General features: G+C 46.5%; 1 protein-coding gene across 3 annotated transcripts in view; it reads right to left on the bottom strand.

The window, feature by feature from the left end:
* Positions 1-18678, bottom strand: part of SLC44A2 (solute carrier family 44 member 2 (CTL2 blood group)) — a 125107-nt gene that overhangs the window by 51485 nt on the left and 54944 nt on the right. For all 3 annotated transcript variants that reach the window (XM_089662634.1, XM_089662636.1, XM_089662635.1), the window contains exon 2: positions 7540-7588. In XM_089662634.1, coding sequence (XP_089518760.1) covers positions 7540-7588 — 49 coding nt within the window. The remainder of the gene's footprint in view (positions 1-7539; positions 7589-18678) is intronic.

Genomic DNA, 18678 nt, shown 5'->3' on the forward strand with positions numbered 1-18678 from the left:
TTAAAAACTATGTCCAGACATTACTCAAAAGTTACCCCCAAACCTGCCTCCCCACCTCTAGATCTTGTTCCAGCGTTATGGTTTTCTTAGGGCTCGTTCACACTTGACTGTTTTACCAACGCTTGCCAAACGCCCCTATAGTGTTTGGCAAGCGTTGGTCCGGCGTTTGCAGAGTGTTTAACTCTCAGCAAACGCTCCGCAAACGCTGCATGCGCAGTTTAGCAGCGGTTTCTAGGCGTTTGTGGGGCGCTTTTAACGCTCAGCAAACGCCTATAATGAAGTTTAAATGGTGTTACCGCTCCGCAAACGCCCCACAAACCGTGTCGCAAATGGGAGCGGCACCATAGACTAGAATAGGAGGCTTCAACGCCTCCTGACTCGACCAGAGGCGGCCATTTTGCCGCGACGCTAGCGCTCCCGTTAGAACAGCACCATGTGGTGCAATGTGCAGAATTGTCTGAGGCGTTTGGGAAGCGGTAAAAAACGAGAATATACAGGTGTACCTCGGTTTACGAATTTAATGAGTCTCCGGGATGTTTCGTATTGTGAAAAACGCGGTTTCCCATAGGAATGCATTGAAAACCAATCCATTCCAGAGGTCAGAAAAGAGAAAAAAAAAAAAAAAAAAAAAAAAAAAAAAAAGGGGGGGGGGGGGGGGTCGCTGTGTTTAGTTTCTTAAAAGAGTTTCCCTTAGCTCTGGGGAAAGTGACAGCTAATTCTGTGAGCTATAGTGAAGAAAAAAAAAAAAAAAGCCAGCAATTGCATAAAAAAAAGGCACCGACATACACTTTGTATTGCAAAAAAAAAAAATTATATATATTAATATTAAACTGGAGGCATTATTTCATGGATTTACATTAATAACCGAAAATCACGTTAACCAAGGCATTCGTAAACCGAGGTACACCTGTACTATGCATGTGCTTATTTGGGGGCTGAGCAATACAGCGACTCCATGCTCATTCTAGTAATGGGGGCAAACTCAAGTAAACTAGCCCACCACGCAAGCCAGAGTACTTGGTGTCATCCTAGACTCCGACCTATCCTTCCAGCCCCAAGTCCAATCTTTAACAAACTCGTGCAGACTCCACCTCCGCAACATCGCCAAAATCCACACATTCCTAACCCCAGAAACCACTAAACAGCTCATCCACTCCCTCATCATATCACGACTCGATTACTGCAACTCCCTCCTCACTGGCCTGCCTCGCCGCTGGCTATCCCCGCTTCAGTCCATCCTGAATACGGCTGCCAGACTCATTCACCTTTCCAACCGCTCCGTTTCCGCCACCCCCCTCTGCCAATCCCTCCACTGGCTTCTGATTGCCCAACGGATCAAATTCAAACTGCTAACACTGACGTACAAAGCTGTCCACCACACTGCCCCGTACTACATCACTGACCAAATATTAAAATACCACCCAAAAACGCACACTCCGCTCCTCACAAGACCTCCTTCTCTCTAGTTCCCTGATCTCTTCCTCCCATGCCCGCCTCCAGTATATCACCCATCCTCTGGAACTCCCTACCCCAACCCATCAGACTATCACCCCCTCTCCTCTCGGCGCACCCTAAAAACCCATCTCTTCAGGGAAGCCTACCCCACCCCCTGCTAATTCCCAATCTCCTCCACTCTTCCTACCACTCCTTCCCCCACAGCTATTTCCTCCTGTGCCACCATCCCCTCCCTCCTAGATTGTAAGCTCCAAAGGAGCAGGGCCCTCAATCCCCTCATGTTTTGCATTGTATTGTATTGTTCTGTCACATGTTCTGTCCCCCTTTGTAATGTACAGCGCTGAGCGAACTATTGGCGCTTTATAAATACTGTATAATAATAATAAATAACTAGGCTGGATGAAGGCCAGCACAGTTCATGCAGAAGGCCACCAATTCGGCCTACAGGTATGTAGCTTAAGACCATTGAAAGACCCCACAGATTTGTCCTAGGTTCTCTTCCTACATGGATGCAAAGCAGCCAGACACCCGCAGCTCCCAGAGTCTCGACACAATAACCAGACAGGGATGTGTCTTTTTTAGGGTTTAATGCTCATTGAACTTGGTTGGGAGGCAGGGCAAGCCTTGGGATACTCCAAATTAGGTGCAGCGGACACTCACTAGTTTAACCCCTTAAGGGTTTCAGAAGCCGGGAGGGGCTTAGAGTCATGTGACCACTGTGTCACGGCGGTCACATGATCGGGAAAAATACCGATCAAAAGAGGAGAATGGGACCTCTCTGAGTACTGAACGTGTGCTGGGAGCGCGCGCGCTCAGCACGTCTTCTTTAATAGAACACAAATGTGCGCCCACTCGGCATTTAGGCCCAGACGCCAGGAGGCTGCACATTTGCGTTCGCCCGGCGCCAAGAGGTTAACTAGACTCTTAAGGGTAATTCCCTGCTGGACTAGCAATAGGTGAACAAACAACTCCAGGGACTCCAACACTGAAGCAGTCCCAAGTCAGCAACCCTGGAGCAAGTGCTCAAAAGAGTTAAACAGCAACAGTCACTAGATCTCTCACTCCAGCCTATACTAACAATGTCTCTCTAGAACACAACTTTGTCCAATACCAGCCAGACCCTTCTCCAGTGAGCTCCCAAGCCAGATCCTCAGTAAAACCCCCACTGACTTGGTTTTAGCTCTGCTCAGTAAGTAGGTCCCCAGCCAGGGGCGGACTGACAACTCATGGGGCCCCTGGGCAATAGGGGATCATGGGGCCAAACTTAAAAAAGCCTATGAAAAAGCTACCAGGGGCATCTCATGGGGCCCCCTATTGACCCCGGGCCCTCGGGCAGTGCCTGAGTTTCCAAATGGTCAGTCCGCCCCTGTGCCCAGCTCTCCCTGAGCAGGAACCTCGATGAACTCCTGCAGACTTCAGCTAATCTGCCCAGAAGGGAAGCAGCCCCTTTGCCTGGGTCTCCTCCTCCTGAAAAAAGGACCCTGATGTGCCAGGCCCCAGGACTATGCATGTACCCCTCAGCCACCTACTGGGTATTCTCTTCCCCAGGGATTGGTTGGGACCACATGAATATTCAGGCCCATGGTCTGTCTATTCCAGAACTAAAACGGCAGGGAAAGTAGTTGAGCCCGCAGCCAGTGAGACCTAGAACACCCAAAATTACGCCATGCTGCAATGATTACAGAGAGATTTACCTGAACTTCTCTAGCAACCTTTGCTAGGAGGGTGCTACAGGTAGGTATGAATGTAGAACCAGCAAACACAAATGCTCCTGCGCTTGGGGATGGACTCGATACAGGCTACAACCACATTAAGAATGTCCTGGAACATGCACACCTTGCAGCCCTCAATAGACCAGTAGAAATAGAAAGTGTAGACATCCAATAGGATGACGCGTTTCTAGGACTTGCCTCTTCCTCAGAGGCTCTGAGGAAGAGGCAAGTCCTCAAAACGCATCAGGCTATTGGATGTCTACACTCCCTATTACAGACTGTCACTTAGCGTGGTGTTGACCCAGCTGTTCTTTTATGATGTACCTTTGACTTTACTGTGAGTATAATACCTATTTTTATTTCTTATTAAACATTTTTTATGGACTAGGCCTGTGCGCCCTCTCTTTGTTCTTTCCTCATTAGGTATGTATATACCGTGTTTCCCCGAAAATAAGACACGGTCTTATATTTTTTTTGGCAGAAAAAAAAAAAACAAACAAACATACTAGGTCTTATTTTTGAGGTAGGTCTTATTTTTTAAAAGTCCAGGTGTGGACAGGGGGTGCAGAGGTGAGCTGCAGGCAGTTGTGGATGAGGGTTACTATGGAGAGGGCAGGCTGATGACAGTTGTGAGCTGCAGTCAGGTGTTGCAGGGGTGAATTAACAGGAGAGTTTCAGACACGGTGCAGATATGAGCCACAGACAGGGTGCACAGCCGAGCTGCGGCCGGGAGGTGCACAGCCGAGCTGCGGCCGGGAGGTGCACAGCCGAGCTGCGGCCGGGAGGTGCACAGCCGAGCTGCGGCCGGGAGGTGCAGAGATGGGTTGCAACTCAGCTCAACTCTGCACCCCCCCAAGCCACAGCTCACCTATGAACCCTGTCTGCAACTCACCTGTCAATTTACCTCTGGAACACCTGACTGCAGCTCACCTTTGCACATCCCCCCTCCACTGCCCTCATATGGTTAGCTAGTTTAGCAAAACACAGCTGTCAGCAGCCGGCCCCTCTCTATAGTAATTCCCGTTTCGGGTCCTATCTTCCCACACAGTGCACCAAGCGCACTTACTCACCGCTCCACCACTTCCCCACTGGCCGGTGATCACCCCTGGGGCATCGACTTCCATGCATTAGGCTGAAGGAGGAGATGCCCCGTCCCTAAGCACACTGCACCCCCAGATATCTGTTCCTTCCCTTTCCCACAGTGAGTACAGAGATAGGGAGGTTCTGTGGGAGCGGATGGCGCTGTCACTTCAGCCGCGATTCTGTGTTTATAAGAGACAGTAGATATGGGTGTGAACAGGGCCAGTGCCGGAATGGCATTCCGCCATATTCTGGCTCAAAAGAAAGCCCTGATCACAACTAGATCTTATTTTCAGGGTAGGTCTTATACTTTAGCAATTCCCAAAAATAGTACTAGGTCCTATTTTAGGGGAAACAGAGTATGTTCTTTCCTCATTATGTATGTATGTATGTATGTATGTATGTATGTATGTATGTATGGAAAACTCAAATTTCTCTACACCGCACCATGGATTTAGAAATATCGGGACCCTTTGACTGCACTGCATATAATTATTAGGAGAGTGATCACTTTAACCAGTATAGCTGGAATTATCCTTAAATTATGACAACAACCTCAGGAACATTATTTCCTACCAGGCTTCTCTCCTCTGTATGGTTTGTTCCCAACACAAGTCTCCTAGCTATTTTATTTATGAGTTGCTTAGAGTATGAATTACATCCTACCACATCTAATGGATGGTCTGTACTGCAGTACATTACAGTCCCCCAGGGATTCTGAGCAATTGTAACATCACCATTCACGGAGAAGTCTTGTACTGGAGAATGGAGAAGATTCTCAGAAGGACTTTTGCAGAGAGACAAAATGTGCAGCCATTTTGAAAATAGGATGTCTAGGTCATAAAATCACAGTGACAGCCTGTCGCAAGGAAGAAAAAATGATTTACGTGGGAAGTAGGCAAAACATTTGCATTTAGTGCTGGTTTTGGATAAAATAGTAAAGGATTAGAACCTCTGTCAGGTTTTGATTGACGTCTGTGTCCCTGTTGGGAGAACAACCTCTTGCTGTTATCAGAATGCTTATGTTAAGGTGGACTTTAAACGCCTACATGCTGCATATACGAGTCTATGGGCAGAAGAGAGCGCGCTCACAGCACAGAGAGTGGGAGCTGTCTTTTGACAGCTCGTTCTCTAATAATGATCATGTGACCACTGTGATGGCCTCAGTGGTCACGTGATCAGGCAGACCTGCCCAATCCCTGGGCATAATAGATCAGATAAAGGGACACCAAGGCTGGGCACTAAGGGGATAAAACCAGACTTGACAAATTTGCTTTGAATCTAGGAGCCAGCTAAAAAAAAAAAGTTAGGAGTCAGTTTTTTCTTTTAGTGTAGTGTGGGTTGTCAGCGCCCAGAACTTCACGTGATGAGATTTGCCACACGATATTCGCGGCAAAACTGCACCACGTTTTAGGTGCCATTGAAAATAATGGCACCTGAACCTGCGTTTTGCGATCACAATGATTCTGCTGCAATCCCAAAATGTCCAGACATGAATGGAGCTGCCCTGGTTCACACATATGCGATTCTGGATTAGTTCTGAAACTCACAGATTCACATGACAGGCTAGATATTTTGTGTTCCTTTTGAGGTGGTTCACACAGATGCGATCCACACACATTGTGTTTTGAGTGTCATTACAAAAAGGGTCCTGTGTAAGTTCGTAATGGTGCGTTCCAGACTCGCAAGGGATACGTAGAGTGGCATGTGAAGGTAAGTGTTCAGAGAATTGTTATTGACAGGAGTTTTCCCAATGAAGAAGTCTATGGGGCGCCATTTCCCACTGAAGTCTATGGAAGGCAGTGTAGGAACCCAGACACCAGGATGCAATTTCTAGTCACCTTGGCAACCTGGCGCCTGGGATTAAAGTGTAAAATGGTCAAAATATAAAATCATATTAGTTTCCATATTGTATTTAAATTATTTCTAGCCTACTCCTAATAATTTGAACAATCTTGAAAATTGCAGTTACGTTGTGAAGATCCCACACATTTCCTTCCTTGAATTCTGTGACACGTAGTCACTATGCCCTGTGAGTTGCCCTGCTGTGTCTCACATTTCACAGAGCCTGCCTTCTGAACTACAGAAGCGCTGAGAGGAGGAGTTTCAGGAGGCGGAGTCAGTACAGGAATCACCGATTGCTGGCAGCCAGGTACATTGGGATATGTAGTCCTTCGAAATTGGGGAGAAGCTGCAAAACATGCAGGGAATCTAGGAAGTTGTGAAAAGAGAGGGCCAGCAGACAGGCAGAACTCACAACATGAAGGAGATTTTTCAAGGAAGCGTATATTGGATTGTCAAAAGTATTGTTTGTATGGTTATTGCAATGATGAGGTTATAAAATGAAAAATGTATGCTGCGACCATAGATCTCCTTTTACGCTAGCCATACACTGTATATCCTGCAGGCTGAATGAGAAAAATCAATTGGTCCCGTTTTACATGTATGGAGGGATTTCCCATCAGCTATTATATTTAGGCAGCCGTGAAAGTCTGAATACCCAAACCGTGGCTGCATCTCATTGGATGCAGTCACTGTTCAACTGGTTTATTTTTTTTTTTTTTAAATTGACTAAGAAAAATTATCAGGTTGGGCCAAAAGGGTCACCCATGGCTCAAAATCTCTGCAGATTCAAGAGGAATCTGACAAAATTTGAGCGATATATGGCCAGCTTAACCTTGGAGGCCACTGTCATCAGTTTTGAAAGTAAGGGAAAAAAAAAATTAAGAATCTTGAGTTGTCACCAGAATACAAAATTAAAGCAGAATTATAGCCAAAGCTTTTTTGGCTCTACTCCTATGGATCCCAGGAGTACTGTCCGACTTGCATTCTTGAGAACTGACATCTGACACCTGTCCAGGCCCTGAAGGAGATCACGATTTGAAAGCCAGCACCTGCCCAGAAACCTTGACCGGCAATTGGCTCAGCCCCTCAGCAAGCCGCTGAGAACATGAGCCAGCCTCTCCACAGCCAGGTGCTCCAGTGAGTGCTGCAGGGGCAGAGCAGACAGCCGGAGACTGATGGTTACAGCTCTCTGCTCAGAGCGGAGGAGAGAACTGAGCGATCAGCGGGGTTTGATTGCTCAGTTTTCAGTGCAGAGGCAGCTGAGTACAGATGCTGTATCCACCTAGGGGAGAATTTTGTGAATTCCATATTTCTCTTTTAATAATTGGGAAATCTTCCAAAAAAGGGACACTTGTTCCATTTCCTTCACTTTGGAGAGAATTACAGTTACATAATTCTTATTAAAAATGGATTTTATAGAGAGACTACTTCACTATTGTTGAATTACCTGTTGTGTATTGGACCTTTGAAAGATGGGTCATACTTCTTTGGTTCACCTGTAATAGAAAAGAAAGCAAAGTTAAATTAAAACAAACAATGACAGACAAAATATGCGAACTACAAAACTTTCCAAAATTTCAGTATTTGGGGAGAACTCTCATGAGCAAAAAAGAAAAAAAAAAAAAAAGTTATATATATATATATATATATATAGTGGCAGTGCGGTGTCCTGCCACGGTCAAACTCAAGTTGAAAACCCTGGATTCTCAACCAGGCAGGTTGAGGGGCTCCAGAGAGTTAATGTATTGCAGAGGAAACTGACTTTTCGGTTTCCTCATTTATTTATTAAGTTTGTTTTGGGATCTGGAGCCTGGAGATTTCGAAGAGATCTGGGAGGGATGAAATCTCCAATCCGGGGTCCGTGTTTTGAGAACCCCCAGCACACTGAGTGCACAGGTGTGTACAGGCCTTTTTATAGGGTCCTAACCATAGTTCTGGGCTCCACCCCGGCAAACTGAGTCAGGAGGGCTCCACCCCGGCAGACGGGAGGTCTCTGCCTTGGAGTCAGGTGGAAGCCAGACTAGCTGTGTGCTGGTGCCATATTTTGGGAAGAGTCTGCAGGAGGCAGACTTAAAACTGCGTGCAAGCCAGGAGGCTGAATACTATTGATTTGCTTGATGTTGGATACCCCTGCGTGGGAAGCATTTGTGTTTCTTGAACTTTCTTGTAAATAAAAGTGGGCAAAAAAGCCTTTAAAAGAAGCGAGTTGCTGTGTGCGTTTAAAAGGCTCTACCACCTTGAAGCGAGTTCCCACAATATATATATATTATATTTATATTAAACTGTATTAGGCTTTTTAATGAACATCTACTGCAATGTGAACACAGACAATACTTTTTTTTCCCCTGGTTTTCCAGCTTCTCCGCTCCTTCCCTGATGGAAGTCCAATTTGTGGGGAAGTTAACAAGGTTGAGTTCAAGTAGCGCTCAGCACCCAGCGTCTCATGTTCAGCGACTGTGCCTGTCAAGCACTCTCAGTTCCCCTGTTCCACCCACCCTTTTCAAGAAGGCTCAACCAGTTGGGGGATCCAGTTTCATTTGTTGGCAGGACACTGTGCGGTCCAGGTGCCTTCACCATGGAAAACATGATGATGCCCAGTCTGGCCACCTGCATCCTAGCAATACACAGCATTGTGAGGACTGGCCACCTGCATCCTACCAACCCAGGATCCTTTGCACCCAAACTGTCTGCGTCCTACCAAGCAATGACTGTGCCGCATGACCACCTGCTTCTTAGCAACCAATGAAGCTGGATCTCTGGTTGGTGGTTCTAGCTGAGCCGATCTCTGCTTGAACAGACGGAGTGAAGAGGGGAGCAGGTACTCCCTCTGCTTACTTAGTGATGGCGCTCATCTAGGGGAAACACCAAGTGCCCACAACAAGCAGCATCAAGAAACACCAATTTATTATGTCACCTTGCTAGATCAACCATGGGAGAGGAAGCAATGCTGATCACTTACTTCAGGTACAACACCACCTAGATAGAGTGAATAAATTGCTACATGCATGGTCACCTGGGCGAACATGAGCAACATGAGAAACAAAAGACCAGGACAGGTTTTGAAGGAGGGAGAATTAGAACCCCTGTCTGGTTTGACTACTATCTGGGGCACCATTAGAGAGATTTTCCCTCACGTAATGCTGATAATTCACAGTTAGGGGTTCTACATTCCCCATACTCTATTAGACAAAGCATTTTATTGGGGTTTGTCTAGGTTGTTGTTGGAGTTCCCCTAAATGGTCAGCAGATCAGACGTGAGAGCAACGCTGGCCATACATGGATTCTAATCCCTTCCCCACAATATCCAAAACGAAGGAAAACATTTTGGCTGGACATACACGCTCACATGAACTGCTTTCCATGCCAGATTTCTGATTGTAACTACTCCAGAAGCCTCCAGGCTGGGAAGGAGGGGGAGCCATTTAGTGTGCTGCAGAAAATCAATCCGAGTCGCTCCAGGAGAACATCTTTTTACATGGCAGACAGCAAATCTGCACAGCCAGGCCAAGCAATACATTCTATTTCAGTTCACTGGTGAAGAGAAGCTCAATCTGGCAAATATAATGACAGACTGCGGGTGGAAAAAATAATAGCTTCATTCCCTGTTCATGAGCCTATATTATGTGTACGATCCACAGCCTGCATACTTGGGCCAAGTCACTTCTCCTTTGTGTTGGAGACGTTTGGCCATAATTAGAGAGTGGAAGACGGAGAGAGTGGGAGGAACGTATGTTCCCAGATGTTTGGCAGCGATGGAGCTGGAGAATACTATACCCAGCACAGAAAGACATGCGTAGGACCGATAGAGACACAGACACATACAAGGAGGAGTACCTGTGTACCAGGAGGACAAGAACCCAGCCGCCCCAGAAATACTGTATTGGGAGGACACTTTCCTGAGATCGGGAAAAATACCAGATCCCAAGTCAGCGTACTACCCCTTAGTTAGCGAGACAGTTTATAGAAATGGGGCCAGGATTGTCCTGCAGAAATAGGGACAACATGGCAACTGTGATGAAACTTTTTGGAGTGGTGTGACCCAATGCATACCAATTGGGCAGGGCTCTCCCACCCCCCTCAAAAAAAAAAAAAAAAAAAAAAATATAATAATAGGTTCAGGAACTCCCCCCTTCTGCGTTATTTCTGGTTTCCGCCCCCCTACCCACCTTTGCGCACCGTCCCTAGGCTCCACCCCCCTACCCACCTCCTAATACTGCTCCTTTTACAGAATACAAGGCCAAGTATTTTGTGGTGCACAGGAATTTGCATGGAATTTCTGGATAAAAAAAAAAAGCAGTAAAGTAGATCGCCAGCAGCAAAAGACCCCTACCCCCCCCCCCAGCAACAATAGATTTCCCCAACAATGGACCCACGTGACAAATACCACGGCAACAACAAGATCTTCCAGCAGCCAGCAACAAGAGATCACACAACAGTAGATCACTTCCAGCATGTCCGTCATGCAGAAAAAGATGCCCTCCAGTGACAATAGATCTTAAAAAAATAAAATAAAAACAAAAAACACCACAAAAAAAAAAAAAAAAAAAAAAAAAAAAAACACACAACACACCACACACGCCAAAACTATTGTCCATCAGCCTATATAGACATATTATAAAAGCTGAAGTTTAATCTGCTCATATTTGCCTTCCCTGGTTCTTCCAACCCTTAAAACACATTAACATTATGTTAAATATAAAATTGCTGGGTCTCTGTGCTTCACTATGCATATGCAATGTAGGTAGATCATGGATGGTGGGAGGGGCTGGCAGAGTGCTGTACATCAAAGCACCCGACCACAGTGCTCCTTTTGATCTGAAGAAAGATCTAGGCTGGCTCTGTGAAGGAGTTATCCAAAATCCCTTAATACAGAGTAGTCCGTCTGAAGCAGCCTCTCTGAACATTTACTCTAGGGGAATCCTTGAATTAATTTGAGCAGGGGTTCCCTGAGATCTGAAAATTATTTCTTCTGGGGCCAGTGGGAAGCATGCCCCATAAATTGGTAGACCACTCCTTAAAGTGGTGGTCAGAATGCCACCTTTACCAACAGCTAAAAAGATTATTGGGGTAATGCTGCTGGCTCTGCCAAGTGGTGTTGGATCCAGAACTATGGAGGCACCACCAGATAGGAGGTCACTTCCCCACAGTTCAAGGAACCCCTAGGAATCTGTAGAGGAACCATGAGGTTCCACTGTCCTACAGAATGGCTGATCTGGGTGGTGTTGTTGCCAGGCTAGATTTGCATGTAGCTCACCCAAGGTAATGCCCACATGATGCTGAGCCTCCATGATTGAAAGAGCAAAAAATCCAATGACTGGGAGTTGAAGGCTAGGAACGGTCAGGTTGGAGAGGAAAGTGCTAGATGATGCTGGACGTCCCCCAGCCAGGAAATGAGGCAGTCTGACTTGCTGCAGCTTCTAATGCACACTGTGAGAAGTTCAGTGAGAACGGGGCACAGATAACATTTTTCTTCTACGTGCCGTTACTTTTAGCTATGAAGATAATTGCAGCTGAATGGAGATAGCGTGCATGAGACCTAAAACCCACCTGACACCGCTCAACAAGACCTAAAACCCACCTGACACAGCGCAACAAGACCTAAAACCCACCTGACACAGCTCAACAAGACCTAAAACCCACCTGACACAGCGCAACAAGACCTAAAACCCACCTGACACAGCGCAACAAGACCTAAAACCCACCTGACACAGCGCAACAAGACCTAAAACCCACCTGACACAGCGCAACAAGACCTAAAACCCACCTGGCACAGCGCAACAAGACCTAAAACCCACCTGACAGCGCAACAAGACCTAAAACCCACCTGACACAGCTCAACAAGACCTAAAACCCACCTGACACAGCTCAACAAGACCTAAAACCCACCTGACACCGCTCAACAAGACCTAAAACCCACCTGACACCGCTCAACAAGACCTAAAACCCACCTGACACCGCTCAACAAGACCTAAAACCCACCTGACACCGCTCAACAAGACCTAAAACCCACCTGACACCGCTCAACAAGACCTAAAACCCACCTGACACCGCTCAACAAGACCTAAAACCCACCTGACACAGCTCAACAAGACCTAAAACCCACCTGACACAGCTCAACAAGACCTAAAACCCACCTGACACAGCTCAACAAGACCTAAAACCCACCTGACACAGCTCAACAAGACCTAAAACCCACCTGACACCGCTCAACAAGACCTAAAACCCACCTGACACCGCTCAACAAGACCTAAAACCCACCTGACACCGCTCAACAAGACCTAAAACCCACCTGACGCCGCTCAACAAGAACCAAAAATTAATAACTAGAAAGTGGCTACAGAGATTCCCTCACATCGATCAGCTATTAGATTCAGTTACGGCAACAATCAGAAGCTCCCATCCTGCACTGGAAACCAAGAATCTGGTTGCTATGAGTAACTAGGAAAGTTATTATGTGAGACGGTTAGGCAGGAGGCGTCGTGAGAACAAGCACAGTAGCCGCTTCTCGCTTTAATGTTGAGGCCTATAGAAGATGAAGGTTGTGGGACTACACCCAACACAGGTCAGATTCCATGAGTCACTTCCTGTACAGGGAGGGGACATCAGCCCCATTCCACATAAACACTTATATATCATCTTTTAGACTAGGGTCACACTTCTCCATTCTCTGAAAAGTGATCTGGGGTGGATTGCTATTCAGAGAATGGCTAAACAGCCAATCAGGAGGCAAAAGTGTCAACTCTTGAATGCCTGTTTTTATTTTTTTTTTGTTTGTTTGTGTAGCACGGTCCCCTTAGAGGAGTCACCAAAGTTTTGGGGCCCCCTACAGTCCTACGCAGCCAGGCAACATGCACTGTCCACATTTTTTAGTGGTATTGAACTTGGATGGGGATTACGGTCACATTGGATGCCAAAAGGAACTGTTAACCGAGGACAACTTCCTGGATACTAGGAGTCTACAGAAGGGTTTTTCCTCCTCTGAGAGCTCGCCAACCTATCATGGTGTAACACCCCAAATAGTTCTTCCCTATCCAGCAATCGGAGGGCTTTCCCTGGACAAAAGGGATCCAATACCTGCCGCCTTAAGAGCACAGTCCAGCTGGAGTTAGTCAGGTTTCCCACCAAAATGCCCTCTCCCTTCTCTCCAGTCCAGGGGGTGTAGAAGTACTCACTGTTCCTCTCCTGCAAGCTGTAGGTTGATAGCTACCTTCAGGCCTTCTGCTGGGCTGGCTCCTTCCTTAGCTCCACAGGTGGTGCTTTCTCAGGGGGCCAGTGAGGTTCAGCTTTCCACCTGTCCAGATCTCACCTGGAGGCAGTCCCCTTCCCACTGGGTCCCCTCCCAGGCTCCACACTCGCCTCCTGCTCTCACATCTTCCACCTGATCTGTACCCCCCTCTCTGAGAAGGTTCACCTGTGCTTAAGGGCTGTCCCAACCCCTTACCAAGCATCCTGCTCAGGGATTGGTCAGGATCCCTTAAGCATACAGATCAGCCACTCCTTACCCCAACCCACTGAGTTCTACAGACTTCTCCAAGTCTCTAGATCAGGAGGAGGTACCAGAAATCTGATCTGTGGAGCTTCTCAACCCTAACCCAATTTTAAAACGGAATATATATATATATATATATATATATATATTTATTTAACTTGCCTCCCCCTAGCGACTTGGTGTTATATTTGTGAATGGCACTTTCCAATGGGCCCTAATGCGCTGCAACCAGGAACCAAGTGTTTGGCATTCAGTTACGGCATGGCTTCATTGACTTGACTGCCTGTGTTTGACAGACGGTGTCACCTGTCAACTCGACAGGTCATGTGAAATTTGCTGTGGCCATGACACAAAGCCCAGAGGCCTATGTGGAAGAGTCCTTAGAAAAGGCTGACCTAAGATAGAATTACTGTGAGTGACACAGCAGATGGACAAACCAGGGTTGCCATACCAGAAGATGCATACATTGCTTGAAAATGGAGCTTTCGATAAACTCCTGGCATGTCGAACTACATAGCAACACAATTGCTTTTATATATATATATATATATATATATATTTTTATATTACACACACCTCTATCTATATCTTTTATCAATAAAAACAGAAAAAAGCTATTTCATTCATTTTTAATATTCAAGGCAATGAATGTCTCCATGCTTTATTTTGTTGAGAAATCAAAAACATTTACCCTAGCATTTCTAGTGGTGGCCATTTTGAGTATGGGCAGGTGATTCATATAGAATTTACTTCCTGGAATCCATCTACCCTTTTCTCAGGCATGCAGGCAGAAGAGTGTGCTTAGCTGAGAAAAAAAAAACCCTCCTCCCCTTCTGAGGACTAATGGGATATATAACATTATTTGCCTAGGCATGAAAACCAGAAAGTAATGCAAGAAATGTTTTAAACTTTTTTTTTTTTTTTTTAAGTAGATATACTTTCTTATCCATTTATGAAGGATAGCAGCACAAGGATTATTCATTAAGAGTTTAGTTTCACATTACAAAAGCCGCCAGTTTATTTAATCCAGGTACTTCTATAGTGTGTCAATTTACGCAGCACTTTTACAGACAGTTCCAGTCCACTGACAGGAGGAAGAGGAGAAAAAGAACCAGGGGCATCTCATGGGGCCTGGCCCCCTACTGACCCTGAGCCCTCAGGCACTGCCCAAGTTTCCAAATGATCAGTCCGCCCCTGCTAGTGTCATGTGCGTATGTTGGCTGCGCAGGAATCGGCAACGTGTAAAAACCTCACCTGAAACATGCATGACAACTGATGTAAACGTGTGTTTCTGCGTCATTTCCCATCAGTATGGTGTGAACGAGGCCTACAGGCCCGCTCACACCAGGTGCATTATGCAGGCCATACACGGGTCAAATTCCCAACAATTTTTCGATTGAAAATGTTGTTCGTTCTGTAATCCGATGGTGCCACCAATGATTTCGAAAATCAGTCGTTTTTCACAAATTTTCCAGCAACGAAATGGGGAGGAACCACGAAAAATCGGCCTGTGCCATTGCCCCACTAACAAAGCGAAAATTGACTGATTATTCATAGGCCCCTTGTACACGGGACACTTCTGAACGATGGAAACTGACTGCTGGAAAACGTAGGTTAAAAAACGTCTGTTTAGCCGCGTTTGCATACCGCATTTATGTCTAGAAGGGTCTTTTTAAGATAACCTCAGGAGACCTTCCAAAAATGGCCAGAATGTACTGAAAAGCAGTAAAAAAAAAAAAAAAAAAAAAAATTAAACGTTAACTATTTCAGACATTTTGAGAGAAAGTAGTATTTGTTGAGATTAGCTGTCTTTTTTGTGGTGTTTGGATGTGTTCCAGCTCATATCTGTGCAGAAATTGTTGCAGCAGTGTCTAACATTTCTTTCACGCGAAACCTCAAAATATGGTGTACCGGGTCCATTTGAGTACCGGGAAACCACTTTGCGTGCATTTTTCATGATGAAAAAAAAGGCTCTGGACAGCATCTGGAAATGGAAGATTTAAAAAAAAATTTCAAAACCGCAAGCACCTATAAACGCGGTTAGCTGCGTTTACAAGTGTTTTGCAATTGAAACGCTGATAAAATCTACTCCTAATTGCAAGTTTTCTGTGTTCAAAAAAAAAAAATAATAAGACTGTAAACGACTGTGTACATGGACACATAGGAAAACATTAGGGAGAGTTCAGGGGCTGCTGAAAAAAAAAAACAAAAAACAAAAAACAAAAAAAAAAAAAAACGCTGAACAGCTCCTAAAACGCGAGTTTATCTGCTGCAGTGTACATGAGCACTTAGGTTCGATTTTCGAACGAAAATTGTTGGGAAATCGACCCAAGAATGGCTGGCCTTAGGCTACATTGGAGGGAAGAGCTATGTACTGGGAAAGCCTTTCGTGAAACGCATGCCTGAACCTCCTACTCTGTGCATTATGCCCAGAGGGCAGCCAGACATCCCCCCAATAGGACTGCAGCGTTTGACAATAAAAGGCATCTCTATATAACCAGTTATTGGAGAACGCATGTAGCCCGCTGTAAAGATTGACAACATGGCAAGTTCACAGACACGTTTTCAAGCCTCAGCAGATTCGTGTTTGTGGTACATGGAGACTATAATTACACATACAGTAGATGAAAGTTGCTGTCCAATTCTGGAGACAGAAAAAAAAAAAAAAAAAAAAAAGGAGGAAGAGAAAAGAGAAGAGGTTTCCTTTCACCTTGGAAGATTGCTGTGTATTCTCGGCTATACAGAGGAACACCCAGTGTAGACCTCATAGTGCCCGGGGCACACTCACAGTGCAATGACAAGCTGAGACAATTCTGGGATTATGGTCATACTACAGTTATTTACTTACACAACACACCCATCTACATAGTCATTTACGGTTTGTTTTTTTATGTTAGAAGAACCCCAGCCAAAAAGGGAGAGAGGAAAGCTGAAAAGGGTCACAGACTACAATAAAAGCCAGACAGTGATTCTAACCCTCTCTCACAATTCTAGAAAGAGGGGGGAAAAAAAAAAAAAAAAAAAAAAAAAAAAAAAAAAAAAAAAAAATCGAACCGCTTCATAAAATCTAGGCCAATATGTATTCTGCTACATATTTTTGGTAAACTGCATGTAGGGAAAGATAATCCAGCACATTGCTGATGACAGGGCTTTGTTCTGTCAGTCTCCTAGAGCAGGGGTCTCCAAACTTTCTAAACAAAAAATGGCCAGTTTATTGTCCTTCAGACTTTGAGGGGGCCGGACTGTGGTCATTGTGAATAGAAAAGGCAAACAGTGCCCCATCATTGGTATCAGTAGGTAGAACGCTTCATCCTTGGCGTCAGTGGGAGGAATAGTGCCCCATCATTGGCATCAGTGGGGGGGGGGGGGGAATAGTGCCCCATCATTGGCGTCAGTGGGGGGGGGGGGGGAATAGTGCCCCAGCACTGGCGTCAGTGGGGGGGGGGGGGGGGGAATAGTGCCCCAGCACTGGCGTCAGTGGGGGGGGGGGGGGGGGAATAGTGCCCCAGCACTGGCGTCGGGGGGGGGGGGGGGGGGGAGGGGAATAGTGCCCCAGCACTGGCGTCGGGGGGGGGGGGGGGGAGGGGAATAGTGCCCCAGCACTGGCGTCAGTGGGGGGGAGGGGGGAATAGTGCCCCAGCACTGGCGTCAGTGGGGGGGAGGGGGGAATAGTGCCCCAGCACTGGCGTCAGTGGGGGGGAGGGGGGAATAGTGCCCCAGCACTGGCGTCAGTGGGGGGGAGGGGGGAATAGTGCCCCAGCACTGGCGTCAGTGGGGGGGAGGGGGGAATAGTGCCCCAGCACTGGCGTCAGTGGGGGGGAGGGGGGAATAGTGCCCCAGCACTGGCGTCAGTGGGGGGGAGGGGGGAATAGTGCCCCAGCACTGGCGTCAGTGGGGGGGGGGGGGGAATAGTGCCCCAGCACTGGCGTCAGTGGGGGGGGGGGGGGAATAGTGCCCCAGCACTGGCGTCAGTGGGGGGGGGGGGAATAGTGCCCCAGCACTGGCGTCAGTGGGGGGGGGGGGAATAGTGCCCCAGCACTGGCGTCAGTGGGGGGGGGGGGAATAGTGCCCCAGCACTGGAGTCAGTGGGGGGGAGGGGGGAATAGTGCCCCAGCATTGGCGTCAGTGGGAAGAACGCTTCATCCTTTGTGTCAGTGAAAGGAATAGTGCCCCATCATTGGGTGGAATGCATCTTTGGTGTCAGTGGAGGAATAATGCCCCATAATTGGTGTCAGTGGGAGAAATAGTGCCCAAGGGCCAGATAAAAGGCAAGGTAAGGGCCACATATGGCCCCCAGGCTGCAGTTTGGAGACCACTGTCCTAGCTGATCGCAGATGCTGGCATCCGCTGATCAGAGTCTGCTGTGACCAATCACAGCAGAAGCAGCGCGCACCCGTGACCAAAGAGTGCAGAATCTATTAATATATGCGATTCTGCACAGTTTGGCCGCCTTGTAATAGTATATCTGCAATGGGACGGTGGCTAATGTCCAATATTGTGTAGATAAAGATGAATACCAGGCATGGTATATTTTTACATAGCTACATTGATTCCGCTTGGACAAATGTTTATATATATATATATATATATATATATATATATATATCCTGGCTGATGCCCCTGGAACTCTGAAGTAGACACCAAAACTCCAGTGATCTCCTTTGTTCCTGTGTCCCGTACTGAGTAGTTGGTCTGATGCATTCTGAACATAGGTGGTCAGCCACTGGGCATGGGCACCATAAAAAAATAAAATAAAAAGGGTCTCTATTCTGCACACAGGCAATCCAATGCTTTGAGCTCTAGTATTGCTGTATGTCCTGTCTATCCAAATCTTCCCAGAAAAATGAAAGAATTTAAAATTTTCCCCAAGTTCACCTATACATTCTAGAATCTATACAGATATTCCTTTTCAAGAGCTGCACCATCACGACAGTCACTGGTGTCACAGGACAAGTCCATACATCATCCATGTTCTTCATTTAAACCAATGCAGGGAGTTGCGTTATTTTCGAATGATTCACGCTAGAACCACAGTCTGACTCATTGATGAGGTTGTTTGTCTGAAGTTGAGAGATTCAGAGACATTGCAGGGAGACT

The sequence above is a fragment of the Staurois parvus genome, unplaced genomic scaffold, assembly GCF_062004578.1.
Source record: "Staurois parvus isolate SC_StPar_1 unplaced genomic scaffold, SC_StPar_1.0 ptg001506l, whole genome shotgun sequence".
In the NCBI taxonomy this organism is placed as follows: domain Eukaryota; kingdom Metazoa; phylum Chordata; class Amphibia; order Anura; family Ranidae; genus Staurois; species Staurois parvus.